Genomic DNA, 24,065 nt, shown 5'->3' on the forward strand with positions numbered 1-24,065 from the left:
CTGGAGAGGGACTGTTTACAAGAACATGAAGTGATGGGACAGAGGGGAGTGGTTTCTAAGTGACAGGGGTTAGATCAGATATTAGGGATAAATCCTTCCCTGTGAGGGTGGGCAGGCCCTGGCACAGGTGCCCAGAGAAGCTGTGGCTGCCCCATCCCTGGGAGTGTCCAAGGCCAGGCTGGACAGGGCTTGGAGCAACCTGGGCTGGTGGGAGGTGTCCCTGCCCATGGCAGGGATGGCATTGGATGGGCTTTGAGGTCCTTCCAACCCAAACCATTCTGTGATAATAAATAATACCTCAAATCTGTAAGTACAGGCATGAATTCAGTGTGCACACATGGCTGGGCCAAAGACTGTGTCAGGCTGAGTCACTCAGTTACTGTGACAACAGAGCTGCAAAACCTTCATCTCCAGCAGTGCCCCAGCCCAGCTGTGTCTGCATATGGCACCAGCCTGGAGGGTCCTCCTCACTCCTCCCCTGAGTGACAAACACAGGTGTACATTCATTAACACACCTACTCTGTGGCTGACACAGCTTGGAGAGGCCCAGAGCTTGAGGCCTTGACCTCTGGAAGAAAAATTAAAGCATAGCTGAAGTTCTTCACAGAGTCAAGTGACTGTCTGAGCAGCTCCTTTATAATCTGAGAAATCCTTAGGTTAACCCATAGCTCAGAGCACAAGATCAGTGACCTTACCGTGCATCCTCACGGGAACAGTTCCATGGCAGTGTGGTTGTGCCACCCGGGGCGCTCCCTCTTTACACAGCAGGGAATATTGATTGTGTTCCAGCCAGGCAGGAGCAGTGGGTGGGACTGCAAAGGGCTCAGGGCTTTGGTTCTGGCTGCCTGAGAAGGATGCTATGCTCCCCAGGCACCTTTTCCCACCAGCAGTGACACACAGTGAATCTGTTGTCAGGTGGCTCCTTTTGATGACTTTGCAGTGTACCAGACCTGTCAGAAACGAGAAAAAAAATTCCATCAGGTTGTTACTGCTGCATTACTTTCATATGTTAAATAGTCCTGAAAACAGCCCCTCGTGTGGTAGAAAGGAAGAGGGTTTCTCTCACTGAAAGGAGCTGTATTTTGGTGCCTACAGTTTTCTTCATTCCAGCCACTCATCTGGATCATCTTAATCACAAGGGCCTCACATGGACGCAGATCCTGTTGCTTTTAGTAGCAGCAGGAAGCTCAGAGGCAAATTTGACCTTATTTTTCTTGTAACACAGAGTTAATTGTAGGTTTGTGCTGTAATGAATGCTCTCCACAAGAACTTGCTTTGTGTTTCCCTTTCCTAAGCACAATGTGAAGCAGGGCCTGCTCCTTTTGGAGGAGGGACATGCAGTAGGAAAGCAGCATCTTGCTTGGGCAGTGTGTGTTTCCCAGGATTTTGATAAGGGATTCTGCAAAGGCAGTGACCCTCTGGCCCAGGGGGAGTGTGTTCTAGCCATGTGGTTTTTTGCTTTGCCCTGGGATGCACCAGAGCCACTTCACCAGCTGATGGGACAAACCTGAGTGCTTCAAGACTTGATAAAAGTGCTTCTGGCCAGGGCTGGGGGTGTGAAGGGGAAGGAGGTGCTGCTGCCTGGCCTGCTGAAACTCACCCTGCTGCTCTCCAATGGCAGAGGAACTCCCAGCCTGAAACAAAAGGGCTCATTGCTGGGGAAGGTGGGAGCACGGCTGGTTGTGGCTATGCCAGAGTCCATCTCTGCTCCCTTCCATCTCCCTCCATCAGGCAGTGTCTGCTCTGGAAGTGGCTGAGGCCCTAATGGAAAGGAGCAGCACATTCATAGATCAGCACAGGGACGTACTGGGGTCCCTGGTGCCCTGGGAACAGCTGAGCCCCTCCCTGTCTTCCTTGCATCCTTTTTATTGTGACATCCACAGAATGTCAGGAACAGTCCAGTCTGGCAGGAGGACTTTGCCACAGAGTGTTTACAGGCTGCCTGTTTAAACAAGGCAACTATTAACCCCCTGACTCGGGTATTTTCAATCTTTGATCCATCATGGGTCCCTGGTTGTGCCTTGCTGCCAGAACCCAGCTGCACTTAGCAGTGGAAAAGAATTAGCTGGTGCAATCCAGCCCCAGGTTGTGTGACCCAGAAAAATCTTTGATTCAGAACTCCCATTTAAGTCCTCCATGAAATGTGTTCTCATGTTGTTCTTGCTGCTCTCATAGCTCAGTTCTCTCTAATAACTGCTGTCTGTATAATGATCCTTCCTTCCTGGGGTTGTTCCAGAAGGCTGGAGAAGCAATAGGGTTAAGAGGAATTACCTGACCAGAAGAAGTGGATCTGTGGGGTTGAGATTCAGTTTCTTAAAGATTCACAGGGTCCAGATCCCTTTAGTGAATGCGGAGATAGCACGGAGATAACCTGGACCTGCCATGATAGGGCAATATATTAGATAACTGCCACTGAAAATGCCCTATGGTCTGCTGACACGAGTATAGCCAGGAGTGTCTGATGGGATTGGGTTTGAGCCGTTTAAGGAAGTAATTGACCCATGAGGTGACTGTAGCAGACATAATTTTAATCAAAATTGAGTTACTGGTTTCCCAGGCATGCTTTGGAATTTACCAGTTTGCAGGCGGGAGGAAGCCCCCTGGCCACACTAAATTAACAAGCCCTGCACTCAGGAACTGCTCCAAAAGGATGCCCATGGGATGGGATTCACCAGTTCCTGCTTCCCTCCCCACTGCCAGGCAAAGGCCACCTCCCCACATTGCCATTCCATTTGTCTTGTGCTGATTTCCTGCTCCCTTCCCCCTGCAGCAGCCAAGCCTGTTGCTAAGCGACCTCAGCAGCTCCGAGCGGGCCAGGGGCTGGCTGCTTTTCCTCGGCCCACCCCTGTTCTTAGTTATTTATTTATGCATCTGATTTACATGGCTAAACAGGTTGTTTGGTACCCGGGAAGCAGAGCCAAGGCCTCCCGGTCGCAGCAGGGCACCCTGGCTTGCACAGCTGCTTGTCTTCCCTGCAGCACCATCCTCTGCCCTGGTTTTGCTGGTGCTCCTGTTCATCAGCTGAGCAAACTCCTCACAGGATGCTCGTGGAACTGGAGCAGCATCCAGGAGTGTGCTGGGAGTGTGTTTCCAAGGCATAGCTGGCCTTGAACTGCTGTACCCCCTGCTTCGACCCAAGTCCTTGATGAAGAAAAAAGGGCTGGAACAAAGATGGCTTTAAGCCATTTTTTTGCTTACTTTATTTCTGGTGGCTTTAATTTCAGCTGTGTCCGCATTCCAGGCCTCTGGTAGCCAAACCAGATCTGCAGAGAGTGCTGAGATGGTTATCCCTCCCTGCCCAGCAGTGCTGAGAAGAGCCTGGCTGTGGAGGCAGCTCTGCAGGACCGACTGCATTTTTGTAGGGTGGGGTTGGGATCCCGGCCAGGGCACAGGTTTGCTTGGAATTGTATCCAGGACAGGAGCAGGGTGCTGCTGCAGTGTTTGGTGTGCAGATGGACTGGCAGAGCATTTGTAGCGGCTGCACGTGGGTAGAGGAGGAGAGGGCAGCTGTAGTGGAGCTGCTGCTGTGCCTTTGGCTCCAGACACTGCTCCCAAAATCCAGGGAAGGTGGAAGTGGTTGGTGTCCTGTGTCACCCAGAGAACCTCCTTGCCAAGCAGAAAATCAGAAGCACTGATTTCAATCACTTCTCACAGCCAGGAAAGCATTAAGTGTGAATACTGTACAGGACCTGGCTGTGTTTGTCAGTCTGTCTGTGATGAAAGAACTGCCACACTCTTCAGTAAAGGCTGCACAGCCTCTCACAAGCCACAGTATTTTGAACCAGCACAGTCCTGTAGCTTGAAAAAGAGGGGATTGAGTCCTGTAGAGATTTATTTGGAACAAACAAGTACCAAACTGATTTTCCCCTTTTTCCTGTTACATGTTTCTCCTTTTTGGTTCAGCAAGCAGAGACAACAGTCATGAGCTGAGTCTCTGGGCTACACTCTTGCACAGCTGTTGCCTTTTGGGCCTCTCCTTACAGTCTTTGGCTACACTGACTGACACCTCCTTTGTCTACTTGCTGTAGCTTTCATTGTGGAATTCTTTTTTGCTAAAAAAAATCATTTTTCTGCTTTGATGATCCAGCCATTACATGACCCTCTCTGGAGAAGAGCAGAGAGAAGGACATGGCCCCTTGGTTTTGTGCATGCAGTCCTGCAGAACAGGGGTTGTGCACAGTGCCAGATGTAATTTTTTTGTCCATCAAAGTGAGATGAGGAAGGTGTGTTTGAAGTGCAGATTGAATTTTCCACTTATTTACTTTAAGCATTCAATTACCCATTTGGAAAACTGAAATATCTGAGAGTGGCTTGGCATGCTCATGATATATTTTGGTTTTTTTCAAAATGGACCCTTGGTCTGTTTGTCATTTAGGACACGTCTGTCACTGGGGTGTCCACTTATGTACCCCAGGGAGGTGCTGATTGTAGAACCTTTGCTGACCTGCAGCTCCCTGTATTTTTTGAATATGGCTGAGATCCACAAGCCAGGCTCTGCTGTGCTTGGTGTACATTTTGGTGCTGGTTTTCACCTGGTGCTCAGGCAGGTGTGGGAGTTACCTCAGGTATCCTCTTTGTGAACAGAGCACAGGAGACTTGGAACCACCTTCGAATGCCTCACTGCCCTGAGAAGTTGTTTCAGGTACATTTAAAAAGATGAGTCAACACACCTTTATTCGTTGAATATAGGAAGAAAAGGATCTTTCCTAGGGGGAGATTCAGGTGTTTAAGGACCAAAGATGATGAGTAACACTGAATTACACATACCAAAGCAGGTGGATGGGGATCTCTGTTTTGGGTTCTGGCTCTTCCCACCTGATCTGCTGGGCTGTTGGCCTTGAACTTTCAGAGCTCTGGCAAGATGTGAGTGCTGAGAACGGGTGAAGTGCCCCTGAGCTGGCAGCATTGCAGGAGGCACAGCTGCCCCGTGGCAGTGGGTCACTGAGCTGTGCTGCTGCCTCTCCTCCCTCTGGTGCTGTTGGGCCCTGCCAGCTCTGTAACTCTGAAACATCCAAGAATGCAAACAGTGCTGATACAAATGGAGCACAGGCCCTACATTCCTCATGGAAAAATAAAAAAATCTCAGAGTAACAACATGGTATTGCCCAACAAAATGGCCTGGGTGCTTTGCAGTGCACAGCTGATAACAGATGGCCAGAAACACCGAGCCAGGGCGCTCCATCTCCAGCTCACAGTGAGCTTGTTCTGCTGCTGTTACACTTCATTAGGAGAGATAAAAAGCCTGACCCAGACCTGTCTCTGGTCTTTCTCAATTTCACAGTTCTAACCAGTGTCAAGGAAGCCATGCTCTTGGTTGGATTCTTCCCAACAGTTCAGCAGAGGTACCTTTGCAGTCATGTCTATGCCCTGCAGTGTCAGGGACAGGTTGTGTCACAGGTGTCACCAGTGGGACTCATGTCACTCTCCCTAATACTGGGGCTGTGCAGGTAATGTCCTGATAAATCAGTTGCCAGTCCCAGCAGTGTTGCTGAGTCCATGTGTGATTCTGTGGGTCACAGTCCTGCAGTGACATGTGTGTGTAGAAGCAAAATACTCTGTGGCATTCCAGGAAACATCCATCATATCTTTCCTGTCATATATCTATGGTTCTGTGGCTGAGAAAGGTGACCAAATCCTTCACCACTTGTAAAGAGTAATTAGATTCAAAGAAGACATCCCTGCTCATTGCAGCAGGGTTGGACAGGATGACCTTTAAAGGTCCCTTCCAACCTAAACCCTTCTGTGATGCCGTGATAAAGAGTAATGGGAAACTGAGTTATTCTGTCACAAATGCAGCACAGAAAGACATCTCTAACCTTTCAAACTATTATGTAGGTACCTGGGTTTTCATTACATATAATATTCACTGTAGACAGCAACACAGCTTTTCTTTTTCATGTTAGTTACTGCTTTGTGAGTTGGTTTGTTCTTCATTTTCAGATCAGCATCTTGTTTACACATCCCTCTTAAATGGTGCAGTGCACTAACTGTTGCAGGCAGAAGAATGAACCCTGGGAGTTTATTCTTGCAGCCTCCAAATGAGTGAACAAATGCAGGCACTGATTTCCCCCCTATTAATTTGAACTGTAAACACAGAGTGGAATGTGATGAATGGTATTGTTTGCCCACACCAGGGGATGGTGGGCTGAGCTGCTGCTCTCTCATTCATGCCCAACATCAGAACTCACAGGGGGAGAGTGATATCCCTTACTGTTTCATGGTTACAAACTCGATTTTCCCACTTTTTAGCAGTTTTTTCCTTTTTTTGCTTAATGGATCCGCTTTTCAAACAGTGAAAACAATGATGGTGATGTGGAGGAAAATTGTATGAATTTTTTAATGAATTTTATGGTGGTGGAAACTTTTTTTTAAATCACAATCATCCTAAATTTTGTTTTATCCTCTGTTTTTCTCTTTGTTGTTGTGGGTTTGTTTTTTTTTCAAATGAAGCAAAAACCAGCTCTCATTCATTCCAGGCACTTCCCTTGCATTCCTTGCAGAAGGAATTCTGCATAAACAGTTCCCCTGCATGAAAGATATGTTAAAAAATGGGGAACAGATTAGAAGTTACAGCTCAGTTTTCTCTCTAAATGTAGCCCTTCAGTTGGATGTGGAGAGGAGTCCACAGGAGCCCTGGGAGTGAGGAGCTTCCAGGATGCTCAGCCCTGGCACTGCCCTCAGCCTGAGCATGTGGGTACCAGGAAAAAATGTTCCCCTGCTCTGTGGACATCTGTGCTGGACTGGACTGATTCCTGACGTTGTAATTTATTAATTTTTTTTAGGGAGTGTCTCATTTCTGTTAGTTGCACAGGTGTCATAGTAGTAGTAATACAAGACCTATAGTCTAGATTTTAAATTAAAGACAAGCTTGGAATAAGACAAATGGGAAGGGTATAGAAAAGTACATGGCAATACCTCTGGTCTCTGAAGAAATACATGACTGTCACAGAGAGAGCTCCTTGATAACTAATGGCAGCACCTGCCTTCTCTGCCCCTCCATCCATAGCATTTGAGCTCTTAAAATAAGCTTATTAACAGTCAAATCAAGGCAGGGTAATCTTTAAATCATATGTAAGTAGAGAAGCTTTTCTCATTGTGGCATATTGAAGCACTAAACGTAGATGCAGATTTTCCCAGTGGGAGACTAGATCAGCAGGGCTAAGCACTGGGGTGGTTTGTCTCCCAAATCATCTTCTGAAAAGAGAATTTCCCTTTCACTGCACTGGATGCTGGTGAGTAGGGATTTGGTGGCAGAGGATTATGTGGAGCTCAGATTAGTGGGTGCTGCTGGTGGTTTTACACAGCTGCTCAGCCTGCAGGGGCCTGAGCTGCCTTCCTGCTCTGGGGCTGACCTGTGCAAATTCCAGGGCAGTTTCTCCAGGGGAGTTCTGGGGCTGAACTGCCTCCTGTCTTGCCCAGCAATGGGTCTCAGGTCAGATGCTTTCTGTATCAGCTGGCTGTTCATAGAACCATAGAATGGATTGGGTTGGAAAAGACCTCAGAGATCATTGAGTCCAACCCTTGGTCCAACTCCAGTCCCTTTACCAGATCATGGCACTCAGTGCCACAGCCAAGCTCAGTTGTTCATCCCCTCTGTATCAGTATCTACCAGCAGTGCTGTTTGCTAAGCTTTTTTGGCTGTGACCTCCAAGTTAACACTCTCAACTCCAGCCCTGTGGGCCATGCAGCTGTCCTGGAACGTATCAGCAGTTTGTATTTTGAATGTCCAATGCAGAAATAATCCCATTTCAGAGTTGCTGGGCATGCCTCAGACCAGGCTGTCTCACAGTGAAACTCAAGGAAGGTGCTGGGACTGGTCTGTCTGGTTCAGCCCAGTTTGGCTGACACCGTGTGCCTTTTCCTGCTCCCCCACACCAGTTCTGTCTTAATTACTCTTTATCTCATCTTCCAAGCAATCCTGCTGTGGATTTGTTTTTCATTTTGGGAATATGCCATTGCTATAGTGCTGTTAACACACAGAAGTGTCTCACCTTTTCCATGAGGCTCCTCTCGGGATGTCCCATGTGGAAGATGTGGCTCCAGGGGCACCAGCTCATCCGAGGGTGTGTGTTGTGGTGGGTTTGTGCCTGGGCAGCTCCTGGTTGGTGGGCAGAGGATGTGCTGTGGTCCTGCCTTTTTCCTCCTGTTACTGAACTTCAGGAACTCTCACAGTGCACGGCTCTGCAGCCTGTCCTACTTTCTCCTTTTATTCTTGTCCCAGGCTAAAGGTCAGGTGCAAAGTGACTGTCAGTGAGATGCTGAAATCTGACATGATACAGGGCACTCCAGGGCACCCAGGTGAGCGTGTCACTGCTCCCCTCTGCAGCAGGGCTGGCTCAGCGCTGGGGAAACCTGACAGACAACATCATCATCATAACAATAATGGCATCACCTACAGTTTTGCGTTTTCCATTAATTTTACCTTTATTAATCTTACTCTAGGGGATAGGTAAGGGCTGTTAACCTCTCTTTGGGGAGGGAATGAAAAGTATGGAGAGATGTATCTACTTCAAGAAAATCAGATGTGGGCTTAGAATGAGAAGGCCAGAATTCTGTGCCCTGTGTGAGTCTCTTCATGGGACAGATGTCAGTATTTAATGTGCTGCTTGATGTTAATTAGTATCTTTTGTTTGCTGATCATCTGCTCTAAGTGAAAAGACACCAGGCTGTTTGGGTGCAGTCCCTCAGTCGAGCTGTACTGAGCCCAGGCCAGGAATCCATACAAATCATCCTAAGTGCAAAGCATTCCTGTACAACTGCTGTGCTAATTCTCTTAGATAATATGCTTGACCCATTTTTCTTCTTTCTAATTCCATTTAGGTGATAAATACAACAGGTTTAAAATACATCTCCCAGGTAGTGCTGGGTTTATTATGGAACTTGGCTCTACTGGCATTTGCATGATCTAACTGCCATCCAAGCATTGTTCAGTTGTTGGATTAGTGGCCCCAGGGAATATATATCAGAGACATTTACAGTTTCAAATGGGCTGTTAATGGCTGTGCCTTCAGCAGCTGGAGGCACCTGTTGGTGGGTTTGGCTGGGAGGGCAGGGATTCAGGAGCCACTGGCCATGGCCCTGGGGCAGGTGTGGGAAGGTCCCTGGACCTGGCCCTGCTTTGGAGCTGCCACCACATCCTCAGCTGTGGAGGTGAGTTGGTTACAGGTATCTGCTGTCACAGAGCTGGGAGGAGATGAAAAGGGGTCCCAAAGACAAGAGGTGTGACAGGAGATGAGTGACAGAATCCTGCAGTTTTTCAGGAAGTTATGCTCCAGGGCAAATTAGGAATTTCTGCCTCTTCCTTCTGCATGGTTTCTCAGGCCCAGATTAGCCTGCCCCACTCAGAGGGCATTAGGAGGAATGTTTGCCTGTTGTGGAGCTCAGTGGTACCACTCCTTGCTTTTCCACACAGGAAAAAAACCCAGACTCCTCTATTTTTCCAAAGCAAAAGGATGGGGAAGGAGGAAATATGCTCAAGTCAACTGATTATATTTGGTATATACAATGTATGTCCTAAATATGCAGTACAATTGGGCTTTCAACAGCTAAAGGTTGGGATTTTCAAGGTCTCACACTAAGATTCAGTATTCCTTTAACCTGGTAGCAGTGCTATCAGGGATGTCTGGCTCTTTCCTTGTTCCCTCACACCACAAGCAATAAACTGCACTGGTGTTTGGGCTGGTCAGAGCCCTGCACTGCCTCCACCACTCAGAAAACACCAACAAGCAAAAGGGCATCCCAGCTCTAACCCAGATTCTCAGCAGAAAGGAGGGAAGCTCTTGAAGCAAAATATTCCTGGCAAAATATTCTGAAGGAAACTTAGCTGGAGAGAGGAAATAACTTAGAGCGCCCTTAGAAAGTGATAGTGCCAGGAAAGGCAAGACATATGAAAATGCAAAGTAAAAATGTGAATGTCAATATTTAAAAGTCAAAAGAAGTTCACGAGTTCATTTAAAAGGCTTCAAAATAATCTGGAGTGGACTGAGTTGAATAATGAGCATGTACCTGTAGGATGCTGTCCCAGCCATGCTGCTGTTTGATCTTTTCAGCTGGTTTTAGAGATCACAATGGACATGTTTGTTTTGGGCAGCTTCATGCCTTGTTTAGCTGGAGCTCCAAGTGAATGTAAAACCTGAAATGAAGAGCAAACTTGACCCAAACCCTTAAAACTGCAAGTGTTAATAAACACTCATTGAGGAACAGAGCACACACACACAACGGAATTAGTGAAGAATTTATAAAAATCCAGGAAGGGACCTCTGGCCGGTTGGGGAGTGATGGGCTGGGTTGCTCTTCTCCCTCTGGAGTTTTAGGGCCAGGCTAATAAATAGTCTTACTTATTTTTGGTAAAGATCATCTGTGTATTTGTGGAAGAAAATCCTTATGCAGGAGTAGCTTTTTGTGTGGCACACAGTGGATATGAGGGAGCTGAGAGAGGACAATTGGGATATTTGGCACCATAAAATGAGGACTCAGAAGGCCTCGGTGCTGCCCTGGGAGGGCTGGCATGTTCCAGCATCACTGGTTTGTCAGGAATGCCTCAGCAATCACAGCCACGCTGACCTCTGGCACTGCTGGCAGGGCACATTCCCTCTCTGCAGCAGGATGGCCTTGCTGGCTTTCATCAGGGACAGGGAGTTCACAGTCATGCCTGCTTTCCAACCAGGAGCAAGGAAATGGGGAGGATTCACCCCTCTAAGTACATGTGCTAAAGCACATCAAGCCCAGATTTTTCCACACATTTGGAGGATTATTTTAGGAGAAACACAGGTGCATACGCCCCCTTTTTCAGGGAAAAAATAGGCCATGCTAATTTGACATTTTAGATAATAAAAATAAATCTTGGAGAAGCAATTGCTGATCAGCAAGCCTGGCAACTGTGTTTGTGGAGTGGTGTGGGGCGTTCCTGTGAGCAGCAGCTCTGTGTTTGGTCCCACATGGAACCAGGGGCAGGTCTAAGCAATCACCTTCTGATGCCTAAAGCTGGAACACAGTTCCCGTTTCTGCTGCTCTCTGAGGATTGACAAGCCTGTTGTGGGTGAGGGGAGAACAGAACTGTCTGGGAGTCACAGCATTTGTCTCATAATCAGGTGGGTTTCACTTGCTGGTTGTGCCTCAAAAAGTCCTTCCAGGTCATTAGTGGGCACAGGAATTACAAGAAGAGCTGATGCTGCTGTTATTTATTCCTTTGGGGGAAAAGACCCATAAACATATCATGAAGCCTGCCAACTGCCATTCCAAGTGCTGTGAAAGGAGGTTTATGTTTCCTGCTCTGAAGATGGCTGTGATCTTCCCGGATTCATTAATACTTGAAAGGCAAATCACAGAAAAGGCCTGTGTGTTCTGGAGCTGGTGGCAGGAAGGGAGGCTGAGCGAGGAGCTGCACATACCTCCCTTCCCGTCTGTCAGAAGATCCCATCCCCGTCAGAGAGCAGCAAGACATTCCTGGGGGTGGAGTGAGAGGGAATTTATCTTGGGAGGGAGCAGGATTTTGCTTTGCTAAGCGAGCTGCTTTGCTCAATTCAGGAATTTTCCATTCACCTCTGTTATCCACCGGCATATAAATCCCAACAACTGCAATTAGGGCTACTTACCTTAAGTGGTTAACAGCTTTCTACAGCCCACCTGTCCTTCTGCTGGCTCTCCCGTGTCTCCTGACTGCCTGGCTGCTCCCCAAATCCCTGCTTTGGAGGTATGCTTTCCCAGCTCTGGCGTGGAGGGGGCTGCGAGGTAGTCGTGGTGCTGTGCAGAGAAGGGCTTTTTTGGTTCAAGGAAATGTGCAGCTGCTGTGTGGTTTTTATTGTGTTTTGGTAGGTTATTCATCACTTGAGCAGCCAAAAATCCTGGCACAGGGGAAGGCTGTGTGTGGAGTGCTGGGAGGAGTGTGTGGTGAGGCCTGAGGAGGTGCTGAAGGGCATCTCAGCTTGCCCTTTTCCTTCCATTTCCTCTGGCATGAGCATGCTGTGTCTGGGTGGACATATTTCCTTCAGGCAGTTTAATTCAGAGTCTGGCTTGATAGTTATAATTCTGTGTGGTGATTTGGGGTACAGCAGCACAGGCTGTTGACAGGGATGTAAAATGCAGGATTTGCAGACAGCTCAGCTCCATTAGCTGGAAACAACAACTGAAAAACATCCTATTTAAAGAGATGCATCAGCCAACGTCACAGATCAGTTGTTAGTTCCTGCAATTGCTAGTTAGAACATGCCACAGTTACAAGCCTTCTGTTATGAATAGATATGAGAATTATTCATCCAATAATGTAGTAGTAACATGTAGATTTAGTGCTGTTAAATCATGGTAATCTTCCTGTTTAAGAGGAAAAGCAAAAGGTAAGACAGGTTCTGGTCCATAATTCCTTATAAATAGAAATGCCTGTTGGCTAAATCAGGGGAGGGGTTTAAGTAGCTGTGTCTGATGATGTGCCTTCTCCACCTCCTGCCCTTACTGCAGAATTAAAAAGGTCTCTCATTAACAAGGGGGTGCTTGTTGCTGCACTGCCTGTGCCCTCCCCTGTGCCTGCTTGACTGTTCCAAGGTGATGCCAGTCCCCGCTGGGAGCCCCTGGAGCAGGTGCCAGCGGGTGGGAGGGGACTGGGGCAGGGCCGGTCCCTCTGGCAGCAGGTGCCTTTGTCAGCACACCTGGGAGGAGCCCAGGAGGGGCCGCTCCCAGCCCTGCGCTTTGAACTTCTGCTGCAAGAAGCAATCAACCCCCCAGAAGGAACCAACCCCTGACAAGGCAAGGGAGCCGAGGAGGAAGCAGCGTTGGAAGGCTTTGGAAAACCTGAGTGGGGTTTGGCAGAGCAGCAGGTAGGAGTTCTGTGGAGGTGACACAGAGAGCTGTCTCGTGAGCTGCACTGGAACCTGAAGTCTTTCTACTGTGGGAACTAATTGGAAAAAATTTGCAAGCCTTTGAAGAAAAACAAGGAAAAAGAAGGCACTATAGGTGCATTTCAAAAGAAAAGTACCTTTCTTCCTCCTGCAAGGGTTAAGCACGATCAGAATCTGCTTTAGTCTCAAGGGTTTAACCTCAAGTGCTGCATTTTTTGTTTGCCATAAGCCTATTAGAACTCTCTCTGTTTCTTAGCAATAACATGTAATTTCCCCCCTATTTAAGTGTTGGGGTTTTAATCCTGCCCGCTACAGCTGTTGCTCAAGTTTCCTATTCAAATGCAAATAGCACCTGGTGCTACCTAGATAACTGCAATCTTCGATAAAGATACTCCAGGAGCAGAGGAAGAAGAAAAGCAAGGTGTGTCTGACCCCGTTTGTTCTGGAAAGCGAGAGTGTAACCATATGCCACCAGCAGCCTGAACTGGAAACTGCCAGAATTGCTGCACCCAGCACAGACTCTTTTTGGAGACAAAGGGACAGCTGGAATGATTCCTGTTTCTTGAGCAGGTATGGCTTTGCACCGGGAAGGAAAAGGCTTCCAGAGAAGATGAAAAGTAGTGGATGTTTCTAAGCAGAAGCGCCAAGTTGGTGACGAGTTTTGCCTTGCCTGAGTGTCCTGGAAGGAGTTTTTTTGGGGATATTGTATTTCTTCGAATCTTTTATTGTTTTCTAGATTTTATTTTATACTTCTGAGAATATCGATTTGCGATTATTTTTCCATATTTTTCTTGTGCTGTTTTTGCTCTGTGTCAGATATATGTTGGGATAAATGCACTGGAAAGGCAGGGGCCATTTGGAAGGCACCTCTGCTGTTCAGGATTCACAGCCAAGAGATACCATATCACTTCTTGACTGTAAGAAGACCAGCACCAGATTCAGGTTAAAAACCTTCAACTGGGGGAAGTTTTACTTGAGTAAAATTGTTTTTATCTCACAGAAGAGCTTTACAGGTTCATTCCATTTTTTCAGGGCTGTTTTACCCTCTGTTACACATGGAAACTGAAGGACACTCTTTAGAGGGTTGAGATTCGATGCTGTCACCTTCCTGCTAAAATCAAAGTGTCTACAGGGCACAAAATGGAGTTCAGATTTTTGGAAAAACAAACGTGAGTGTTTTTAAAGACTTCAGGGGAGATATTTAGAAACCTGTGGAAAATTTCAAGGAATGCCTTAAAGAAATCAGCATTACATTGATCTCTGTGAACTTACAAGGCAGAAGCAACAATTCACTGGAAGGGGGAGACTGCTCACAAGAATATCAGCTTTCATGGGAGAAAAGCAGATATAAAGAATGAACAATTGCTACCAAGTTGGAGAAGAACAGCAGTGATTTCAGTCCTGTGGAGCACTGACGGATCTTTTGTTGCTTACTCATCTAGTTTGCCTCTGGCTTTTTCATCTTCAGCCTGATATCCTGGAGCCGGAGCAGGTTCCCTGGAGCCTAGAGCAGGTTCCCTGGCTTTCCCCTGCCACCAGGCTTGTGGCCAGCAGGGTGTGGGGAGTGTGAGCAGGTGTGCCCTGTGTCCATCCCGTGCCCCCACAGCCACCTGGCGAGGGAACCTCACGGGAGCTGATTGCTGGGTCATGTTCTCTCTCCTGGCACTCCTTCCCCATTAGCACCTCACTCAGGTGGGTGTGCCACTGCCAGGCTCAGCCCTCCCTGCCCCTGCCCGGCTGTGGGCAGCTGGGCACCATGATGGAAGAGGTCTCCATAGTGGTGGCCTACAATGCCCATGTGTTCAGCCAGCTCTGTGAGGAGGACTTGCTGGCCAGTCTGGTGGCAGACAGCAAACCCAAAGCTGTGGTAGGTGTTGCTCTTGCTCCTTGCCAATAATGCTTAAGGTTTTACTCTATCTGGGAGTTAGATCCTTCTGCTGAACACTCCTTACTCCCCAGTTTCCCTCCTTACTCCCCAGTTTCCCTCCTTACTCCCCAGTTTCCCTCCTTACTCCCCAGTTTCCCTCCTTACTCCCCAGTTTCCCTCCTTACTCCCCAGTTTCCCTCCTTACTCCCCAGTTTCCCTCCTTACTCCCCAGTTTCCCCAGTTTCCCTTTTCTATTACTTTTTCATACATCAAGAAAATGAATCTGATTTATTTCAGAAGAGATAAAATTATTTAAAATGTCTTTTGGGGCTGCTAAGTTTTACAAGAAGGTGATTTGCTCGGTAGGGCTGTAGTTAAAATAGTATTTTTTAAATAATTGAAATAATTAAGCCAGCAAATGACTGAACTTCTCTAGTTGTAGACACCAAGTGGTACAAAGACTTTCTGTGTCTTAGAATGTCAATTAAAAGGTATGGGTAGATGCTGGTTCTGGGGGTGCAGGTCACTAAATCACCTTATGACTAAATCTAAGAGATTCTACCCTTTCCTTGGGAATGATGATGTTCCACCTCTGTATTCTGCAACCAGCATATGTGCAAACCTTTTAGATGAATGATCACTTCCTTTCTTCATAAGCAGCAAATCTTTGTGTCAATGCCATGTGGAGTGTGGCCATCCTCCTTCCTCCTGGACATCCCAGTGCTTGGAGGGAGCTGCAGGCTCTGCAGTTTGGTGTCAGATTCTGCAGCTGAGCCCACGTGGGAGCCAGGCTGCCTAGAAGCGGTGAGAGGGAGTGCTTGAAAATAAAAATGCACATACAGGTGTTGAGCTTAATGTGCAACCAGACATTTCAGACTAAGTACAGATCAGTTCATTATTTAGCAGCCCAGGGAAGCACTTGTGTGTGCAGATTTGGGGCCATGTATGTGTTTGTATCCAGGTGGTTCCTCAGCTGGGACAAAGGGAGGTGTTCCCAGAAAAGGAAAATTTGCTTTACTGTGCCTTGTGCAAAACTCCTCTGTGTATTTCCTGCTCGTGTTTTTCTGCCTCTCCATGCTCAGGAGATCTCAGGTCCATGATCTCATCTCCTCCATCTCCCATAGGATCTCTGGATCTAAACTTGTGTTTTTCCCAAGCCCTTTTATTATGGTGCTTTTTCCTGTCTCTGACCTCCTCTACACCAGAATTTCCAGGGAAACTGAGAACAGACAGATATGACCTGGTTGGAGGTTCACCAGCATATCAGGAGTCACACGCTTGTCCCATGCTGGATGTTTTTCAGTATGGGGTATCCCTGGATTCAGTGTCCAGCCACAGCCTTTCCTCTTGCTCTCCCAGCTGTCTTGGTTTGCCTGGAAGGCCAGAGCAGGGCCTTCCCTTCCCACAGGTCTGGTGTTGCAATGGGATTAACCCGAGCCAGGTACGGGCGGCTCTGAGAGGGGCTGCTGGGATGAGTCTCTGAGCAAGGTGGGGCTTCCTGGGAGCCTCCTGCCCTGAACTGCTGCGTGTTCTACAGCCAGCATTTGCAGTCTGACATGAAAATCCCTGTGGGAGGAACTCACTTCATGGGTGACTTGCCCTGTGGTTTAAACCTTTGGGAAGTGCTGCCAGGATGGGCTGTGCAGAGCATGAGTGACAGAGTCACTGGGTCAGCTGGAAGGGACCAGGGGGCAGAGGGCCTGGGATTAGAAGCACCACATCACAGCTCCAGCTGCACTGCCACTCTGAAAGGAAGATGAACTCACATCTTTTTAAAAAGTGCTTCACTGTGGAGTAACTATTTATCTCCTAGTAAACAGAGAACAACTGTGGGAGGAAAAGTATCATTATTTAGGAGATCTGAATGATTGACTTTAGCCTAAGGATGTGTTCTGATTAGCTATTTTTTTTTCCTGAATCAGAGTAGTAGCACTGGGCTTCAAGTAACCTGGTCTAGTGGAAGGTGTCCCTGCCCATGGCAGGGGGTTGCCATTAGATGGTCTTTAAAGACCCTCCTTCCAGCCCAAACCATTCTGGGATTCCATGTTTCTATGCATTATGTGCTAGTAAATAATTAGAAATAGGTTTTTGCTGGGTTTATATAGGAAATACTTAACTGCTCTTTTAACTGGTTGTGAAGAATATTAACTAAGCAAATAATTGTGCAAACAACCTGAGGAGGTTTAAGAGAAAGCTCCTCAGGATTATGATAGGATTAGACTGTGCGTGGGAGTCTGCACTGCAGAGGGACAGGACCTGATGACTCAGTTTCTCTCTGTTGCTGCCGTGTTTAATCACGGGACAAGCTGACAGTTGGGCTAAGTTGGGGCAATTCCCATTGACTCTTTTGTGGTCATTTCACCAGCTTGCACTAAGGTATGTACCACACACAGAGGGACATTCTGCGGAGGTTTTGTTTGTTCTGAGAGTTTATATTAATAGCAACAGGTATTTTGCAATCTGGGATTCATCTCTTGCTTTGCAAAATCCAGTTTTGTTTACTTTTAAAGGCACTTCTAATAAGCTGCTCAGGTTGCAGAGAATAGTTTAAAAATTGCTTCCTGTGTGGCAGTTTGGGTGCCAGGATGGCCTTGGTGCGAGGTCTCTGGCACTGCTGGTAACCCTTGTGGTTCCCATGGGCTGTGTGGTGGGCCGGGGTGCACAGGAGTCCCTCTTGCTCAGCCAGCCACATGTCACAAAGTGAGGTGACAAAGGTTAACACCACAACCAGGTGACAGCTCTGTGGGTTCCTTGTGCTTTAGGTCGGCCCTGTGTGACCCTCTGACACATCCAGTGCCACACGGGTATGAACTCCTTGAGCACAATCAGAATTGCCTGCTGTGTCCAGGTTGTATCTCTTCTAGCTGTATTTTTCAATGGAAAACGTGAATTTTTCACTGGAAAGCACAGCAGTGTTTTTGTAGTGTTGCTTTGATGCCCATAAACAGGATGTGGGTGATCTGAGATAAGGTTTTGTTAAATTTGCTCCAAAGCAGCACTGTGTGACAGCAATCCCCCAACATACATTTTAGTAAAATTACTCATAGTGCAGTGTGACCATGACACACAGTTGTTTGCTGTGTGGTCTCACTTTCAGGATTTCAGTTGTTCTGAAGCTACCCTGCATGGACATGCAAAGCAGCACATAGAAGTGGACTGTTGTGCAGCTTGTGCAAGAATTGAGCAGCTTTACTCTGGGGAATTTCAATTCTCAGCTTATCTGCAGAAAACTTGGGACTCCAAGGGGTTATAAAAATGCTATTCTAAGTGGTATAATCCTCTTAATCCAGAGCTGAAGGACGTTATTCTGGAAAGCTTCATTGTATTTCCATTTGTCTGCCTGCCTGGCTGTGTTTAGCTCTGTCTTTGGGGGAATTATTGGCCATTTCACAGAAGTAATTGGTGGTTACATGCCATAAGGATCTTTAGGCTCTCAGCTTCCCACTGAAGCCAAACTGAGGAGGTTCAGAGCGAGTGGGTGAACTGCACAGCGAGTGAAAAACTTGGGTGGCCTTGGAGGAACACGGGGCATAGTGGCCTGTGGGTCTGACTGGCAGTAGCTGAACATTTCTGGGGGATGATAGTGGGGCTGAGAGAGTTTAGCACCTTTGGGCCTAGGCACTACCCTGTTTTTAGAATGGCAGAAACTGGAGGGTAAGTGGTGAGCTGAGACAACTTGCTGAGGTTCAGCAAAGGCAAACGCGAAACTCTGGGTAGGAGAAACTCCATCATCTGTGCAGGATGGGGACCAAATGTCTGGGCAGGATCAGTGCAAGCTGAGAGTCCTGGTGGGTGGGTGACCACAGGAATGAGCACTGTGCCTGCAGTGCCCCAGGCTGGCTGTGCACAGACATGGTCATCCCCTTCCACCCTGCAGCGGTGGGGCTGCACCTCCCTCCTGCATCCAGTTCTGAGCCCCCATGGGGAGCAGGGGTATGCACAGCCCAGAGCAGAGACTGAGCCCAATGGGGAAGGATGGGAGGGTATTAGGTGGCTTAGCCTGAAGAAAGCTCAGGAGGGATTTAATTGTAGTCTGTCACTGAAAGGAAGGTCCTAGAGAGGAGGGAGCCAAACTTCTAGGGTCATGCAGTGACAAGACAAGGAATGGTCATGATTTGCAATGGAGTCAGTCCTGCCCAGGGAGACCTTGGTGTCTCCATCCTTGGAGGCCTTCAGGAGCAGCACAAGGACTCTGAAGCTGTCCCTGCCTGAGCAGGAGGTTGGTCTGTGTGTCCACTGGAGGGCCCTTCCAGTCTGTTTTTCCTTGAGTCTCTAATTCTGCCTATGTGGAGGAGTTGGCAGCACTTGATCTTTTGAAGCCCATTTTTCCCTGGATGGCATTTCTGCTGGTGCTGCTGCCAGAGGAGGGAGAAGGGAGTTTGGCTGGTCCCTATGAAAACTGGCTTTTGTCAGCAGGTATAATCCTTATCTGAGCCCTTCCCTGCCCAACAGAAGGAGGGATCCTGCTCTCAGGCTGTCTCAGTGAGCCATCTCATCTCTGTCCCTCCTTCCTGTGTGGGGCAGGAGCTGCCAGGTTTTTGTCAAGCAGTGAGGTGAGGAGGAGAGGGCTGTGGAGAAACAGCTAGGCCTTGCCCAGCCAAGGGCAAGCTGCTTTCCCTGCATGTGCCTCCCATTGCCCCATCCCCCGTGCTTCCCAGAGAGGAGAGCAGTTTCCACACTTCTTGGAGAAGTCCCAAATTCTTGGGACTGATCCCATCTCTTCATGGGATTCCACCTCCTGCTGCTCCATGCTGTAATGAAGGCCAGTGGACATTTGGTCAGGCGTTGGCACCGTGATGTTTCAGTTTAAGAAGCTGTTTACAGGAATTCTGATACATTTGTGTGCAGTTCCTGTTCTTCAGTGCTCTTTCTATCTGTGTGTATCCACAAATCCTGTTAGTAGGACTGTCTCTCTCACTTCCAGGCCCCTGATGTAGTGTTTGATAGAACTGCATCTTTGATGAGTCCCAGAAGACACCCAGAATGTCATTAACCAGAAGTGAAAGATGTCATTGAATAATGATTCCCTTTGACAATGGCTATTTGACCCATTTCCTGAGCTTTTTAATTCATGCTTTATGGCTATCAGATACTCCTTGGGGGCAGTTGGGTTTTGAGAAAATAAATCTCTCATGTGGTAGTGAAGGCAGAGCTAGAGAAGGCTTTTATAACTGTAAAGCTACTTTTATCAATCAGACCTGTAGATGAGGAATAAAATGGGACGTACAGTTCATAAAATGGAGTTGGTGTGGAAGCAGTTTGTCAGCTGGATCCTTGTCAGCCCTGCAGAGCTGGGTGGGTTCCTGGTCCTCAGCTCACCACAGTCATCTGGGTGGGCTGATTGGTGGTGCTTAAATGTTGGGGTTTAAAATGTAGGGTTTTCTTCTGCTCTGAGGGAATCTGCTGTTTTAAGGATTTAGTAAAAACAAACATGAGTGGACCAGAGATCTCTTCTGCTGTTTCTGTCAATACTTCTGCTCTGCACAAAAACCTGCAGCCTGATTTCCATCAGAGCTGAGCTGTTCTCTGGACAATAATGACTCATCTGAATCGTAACTATGTTTGAGCTCTAATTATTAATGCAGATGAGCAACACTTAGAAATCCTCTTGTTTTCCATATGCTCTAGAACCCTGTCCATCCTAATGGAACTCAGGAAATAATTTGAACTTTTTTCTCTTTTAGTTCTACTTACTGCTTTATTTGTCCTTAATTAATAATCTATATTACTTCCTGGTTATTTTATTTTTTTATTATATCTGAAAGCCTTTCTTCATGCTGCCTTTTTATTGTCACTGGATCAAGAAAGAATTATTTAATCAGTGTCTCAAATAGGCATTTTATAAATAAGAATAGAATTTCAAAACATTCAAAAGAAGGACATACCAGGATTTGGGAGCTTCCTCCCTTTCTTCTTAAAAGGAAATTCAGGAAAATCAATACAAGTTTTTCTGGGCACTCAGGAAACTCAGCTTCTGCTTCTGTCACCAGTACAAACCCATTTGGGAGGGCAAACTTGTGAAAAGTTTCTAGACATTATTGGTCATATATGGCCAGTAGCACATTCATGGACTTGGAAAGGAGTACTGAAACTAAATGACAAGGCAGTTTATCTCTTTATAGAAGTCCAATTTCTTAATTACTAGAAGATGCAGGTGGATGTGTTGGTTACATTCTATCTTTATTTTATACAAATATTTTAATACTTTTTGAACTTCATTCTCAGAATAATTTAGTGTTGAAGTTGGAAAATGTATTTCAGTGGTTTCTACCTTGTTGAGTTTGTGCTTTTATGCACTGTTTAATGCACACATTGTTTTTCTTTATTGCTTCCTCCTACCTGTGCCAACATGAGCTCCCCAGCAACCAGCCCCCTGTGCTGGCTGGAGTGCTGGTGACACTGACTGTTCATCTTGCAGAGCTGCAGATTTATATCCATGTGGTTTGTTTCAGAGCAGCCTGTTGAGCTGTGCCAAGACAATACTCAGGGCGTTGTGCTTTTGCACCAGGGCAGAGCTGCCAAAGTGACCCCCAGTTCTGATATCAAGGTACAAGTAAGATACTGTGTTTATTTGTCCATTACCTTGGAGACCACAGAAGCCAAGTGTGGGGGCAGAAATGAGCACACAGATTGTCCATGCTCTGGTAAAACTTCCAAGAAGCAACACTCAAACAGGATAATGGGAATCCAGTTACCCCAGAACCGAGGGTCTGGTTCTTTCCATGACTAGAGGAATGGGCAGTGGAATAGACAGAGCTGGAACAAGAGAGCTCAGGGGAGAAAAGGATAGCTTGCTGCTTCTCTGCTGTTAGTGGAGGGTGAAAAATGATGGGAGCCAGGTGGTGCTGGTAATATCACCTGGCTTTGCTTTCCAGAGGAAGTGGCTGCCCTCCCTCTGGAAGCTTGCTCTCTTGCAGAGCTCCCTTCGGTGGCAGCAGCACCCCAGAGCAGCCTTGTACGGGTTTGGGAATGGGTGAGGCTCCTTTGTATCTCTGGGGGCTGATGGGCTGGGCTGTGCCTTGTCCTCAGGGATCTGTCCATCAGCTGGGGATGAGTGTGCAAACAAGGCAAAACTCATTTAATTCCAGGCGTAGAGGGAACCTTCTCAGCAGATGAAGGATTAGAGATAAGGGTGCAGGGCACAGATTAGTTGCTGCACTGAAATGCTGTGCCACGCTTCGGTGAGCCTTGCTGATACCTTGGACTTGGACACTGTCCCACTGGTATTTTCAAAATGCTTATCACTTAACGTGCAGCTTTAAAGAATGCTTGTTAGGGTTTTAGCAGTTTCGTTTCTAGAGCTGGGCAAGCAGAAAAAGCCAAGGCTTTTGAGAGGATGTGTTGAGAGGAAGTTGTGTTAGTTGCTGAAGTACAGATAAGAGTATAGATATAACAGAGGGGATTGTGGAGCCCTCAGTGTAAGTATAGAATCAAAGAATGGTTTGGGTTGGAAGGGACCACAAAGATAGTTCATTCCATCCCCCTGCCATGGGCAGGGACACCTCCCACCAGCCCAGATTGCTCCAAGCCCTGTCCAGCCTGGTCTTGGACACCTCCCGGGATGGGGCAGCCACAGCTTCTCTGGGCACCTGTGCCAGGGCTTGCCCACCCTCACAGGGAAGGATTTCTTCCCAATATCCCATCTATCCCTGCCCTCTATCAGTGGGAAGCCATTCCCCCGTGTCCTATTCATCTCCAGTCCCTCTCCAGCTCTCTTGGAGTCCCTCGAGGCACTGGAGGGGCTCTGAGCTCTCCCTGGATCCTTCTCTTCTCCAGGCTGAACACCCCCAGCTCTCCCAGCCTGTCTCCAGAGCAGAGTGGCTTCAACCTCAGAGCAATTTGTGGCCTCCTCTGGACCCGCTCCAACAGGTCCATAATGGTTAAGCTTTAATACAGAAAAGGTATCTAATCTCTGCTAGTGGAGTAATGCACTAAAAAGTAATTGCTCTTAATAACTTGTAGGTTTGGAATATTGATAAAAGTAATGAAAGGTGTTTGAGCATCAAGGACCTCCTCCCCGACAGAGAAACCTGATGCTGATTTTAGAGATGCAGATATGAAGTCTGACAGCATTACAGTTGTCTTGATACTGTGACACAGAGTTGATGTAAAATAATATTAACACACAGGATGTGTGCTCAAAGAATGCAAGTTTCTTTGCTTACCTGGCACTCATCTTCCATCTCAGGAGGTAGATTATTTTTGATGCTGGGCACAGAGTGTGACAGGAGACAAGGCATGGCTTGGTCACTCAGAATAGTTGGGATCCAGTCTGGCAGAGAGCTGGTTCACTGGCCTCCTGGCAGGTTTCAGATGACATACCAAGCTGGGGGTTTATTAGCTGAAACCTGTGGACTGAAGATGATGAATGTGAGACAGGTTTTACAGCCTTGGTAAACCAATAGTTTGAACCTGGTTACTGGTCAGTTGCTGGCCCTGTGTTGGCAATTGTGAGATAGGGCTGTGGTAGTTCCAGGTTAAACAAGATTGGAAGCAAACCCCCCACACTGTGTAGCTGGGAGAGGCTGTTTCTCTGCTAAGTGATATAAGAAAAACCCTGGGGATTTTCTCCTGGATGTCAGATTCTGTTGTCACTGGGATGGTGGTGATGACTTGTCTACCTGCTCACCTTTCTCTTGCTTGTGATGTGCTGAGAAATGCAAGCAAAGCTCTGAAATTGTGGGTATGGATTAGATCTAAATCAGAGTGAATGATGTACCTTGAATTTTGCATAGTCACCAAGGAGACATGGAAAACCTTCAGCACCACATGCTGTATGTCAGAATGCCTGTGTGTGTTAGACACACAGGATCACTTGGAGCTGTTATGTTGTGAGGAGCAAACCAGTGAATAAATCCTGTGCTGGAGAAACTGCTGCTGCTCACAGGAGCTGATACCCAGAGCAGGGCCGTGTCCCAGCTGGCTGGGCAGTGTCATTGCCCCGTTTATCTGATCCTCACTGTGGCTGTGGGATATACAGGTGGTTTCATTTGGTCTAGATAGTCTTTGGTGGCAGATACCGTTGTTCAGGTGTTGTTTGTTATGTCGGATAATAAAAATAACCTTGTACACAGGTATTTTCCATGCAGAGTGTTTCTGATGTTGGATCCCTCACCACAGTGCTCCTGTTGACCAGAGGCATTGAAATGCAGAGTGTGTGCTGGCTGACAGTGGATCTGGCTGTTCTTTCCCTTGTCTCAGTGCTGCAGCCCTTATCTGTACGTGAGAGGAAGCTCCTGTGTCTGGGGGAGCTGCGAGACACCAGCTGCAAGTACAGAAAATAATCAGCCATTTCCAAGCACTGCTTTTCAGCCACTCAGGGTGTCTCTTGTTTGCTAAAACACATAGAGTTGAAGTGGATAATAAAC

At 47.3% G+C, this 24,065-nt stretch overlaps 1 protein-coding gene and 1 long non-coding RNA gene across 9 annotated transcripts in view; one reads left to right on the forward strand and one right to left on the reverse strand.

Annotated features, from left to right (window-relative positions):
- The window catches only part of RABGAP1L (RAB GTPase activating protein 1 like), a 233,120-nt gene that overhangs the window by 187,595 nt on the left and 21,460 nt on the right, over positions 1–24,065 (forward strand). The window contains exon 1 of one of the 8 annotated variants that reach the window (XM_071565072.1): positions 12,700–14,697. The exons of the other annotated variants lie outside the window; for them this stretch is intronic. Coding sequence (XP_071421173.1) covers positions 14,587–14,697 — 111 coding nt within the window. The 5' untranslated portion in view covers positions 12,700–14,586. Of the gene's footprint in view, positions 1–12,699; positions 14,698–24,065 lie in introns of those variants that run through there. 8 annotated transcript variants of the gene reach the window in all.
- LOC139676277 (uncharacterized) lies at positions 11,710–22,909 on the reverse strand. The gene is made up of 3 exons (XR_011698633.1): positions 22,863–22,909; positions 15,320–15,514; positions 11,710–11,742 (listed from the first exon to the last, which is right to left on the reverse strand). It is a non-coding gene; the product is annotated as an uncharacterized lncRNA (long non-coding RNA).

The sequence above is a fragment of the Pithys albifrons genome, chromosome 10 (genome assembly GCF_047495875.1).
Source record: "Pithys albifrons albifrons isolate INPA30051 chromosome 10, PitAlb_v1, whole genome shotgun sequence".
NCBI lineage: Eukaryota > Metazoa > Chordata > Aves > Passeriformes > Thamnophilidae > Pithys > Pithys albifrons.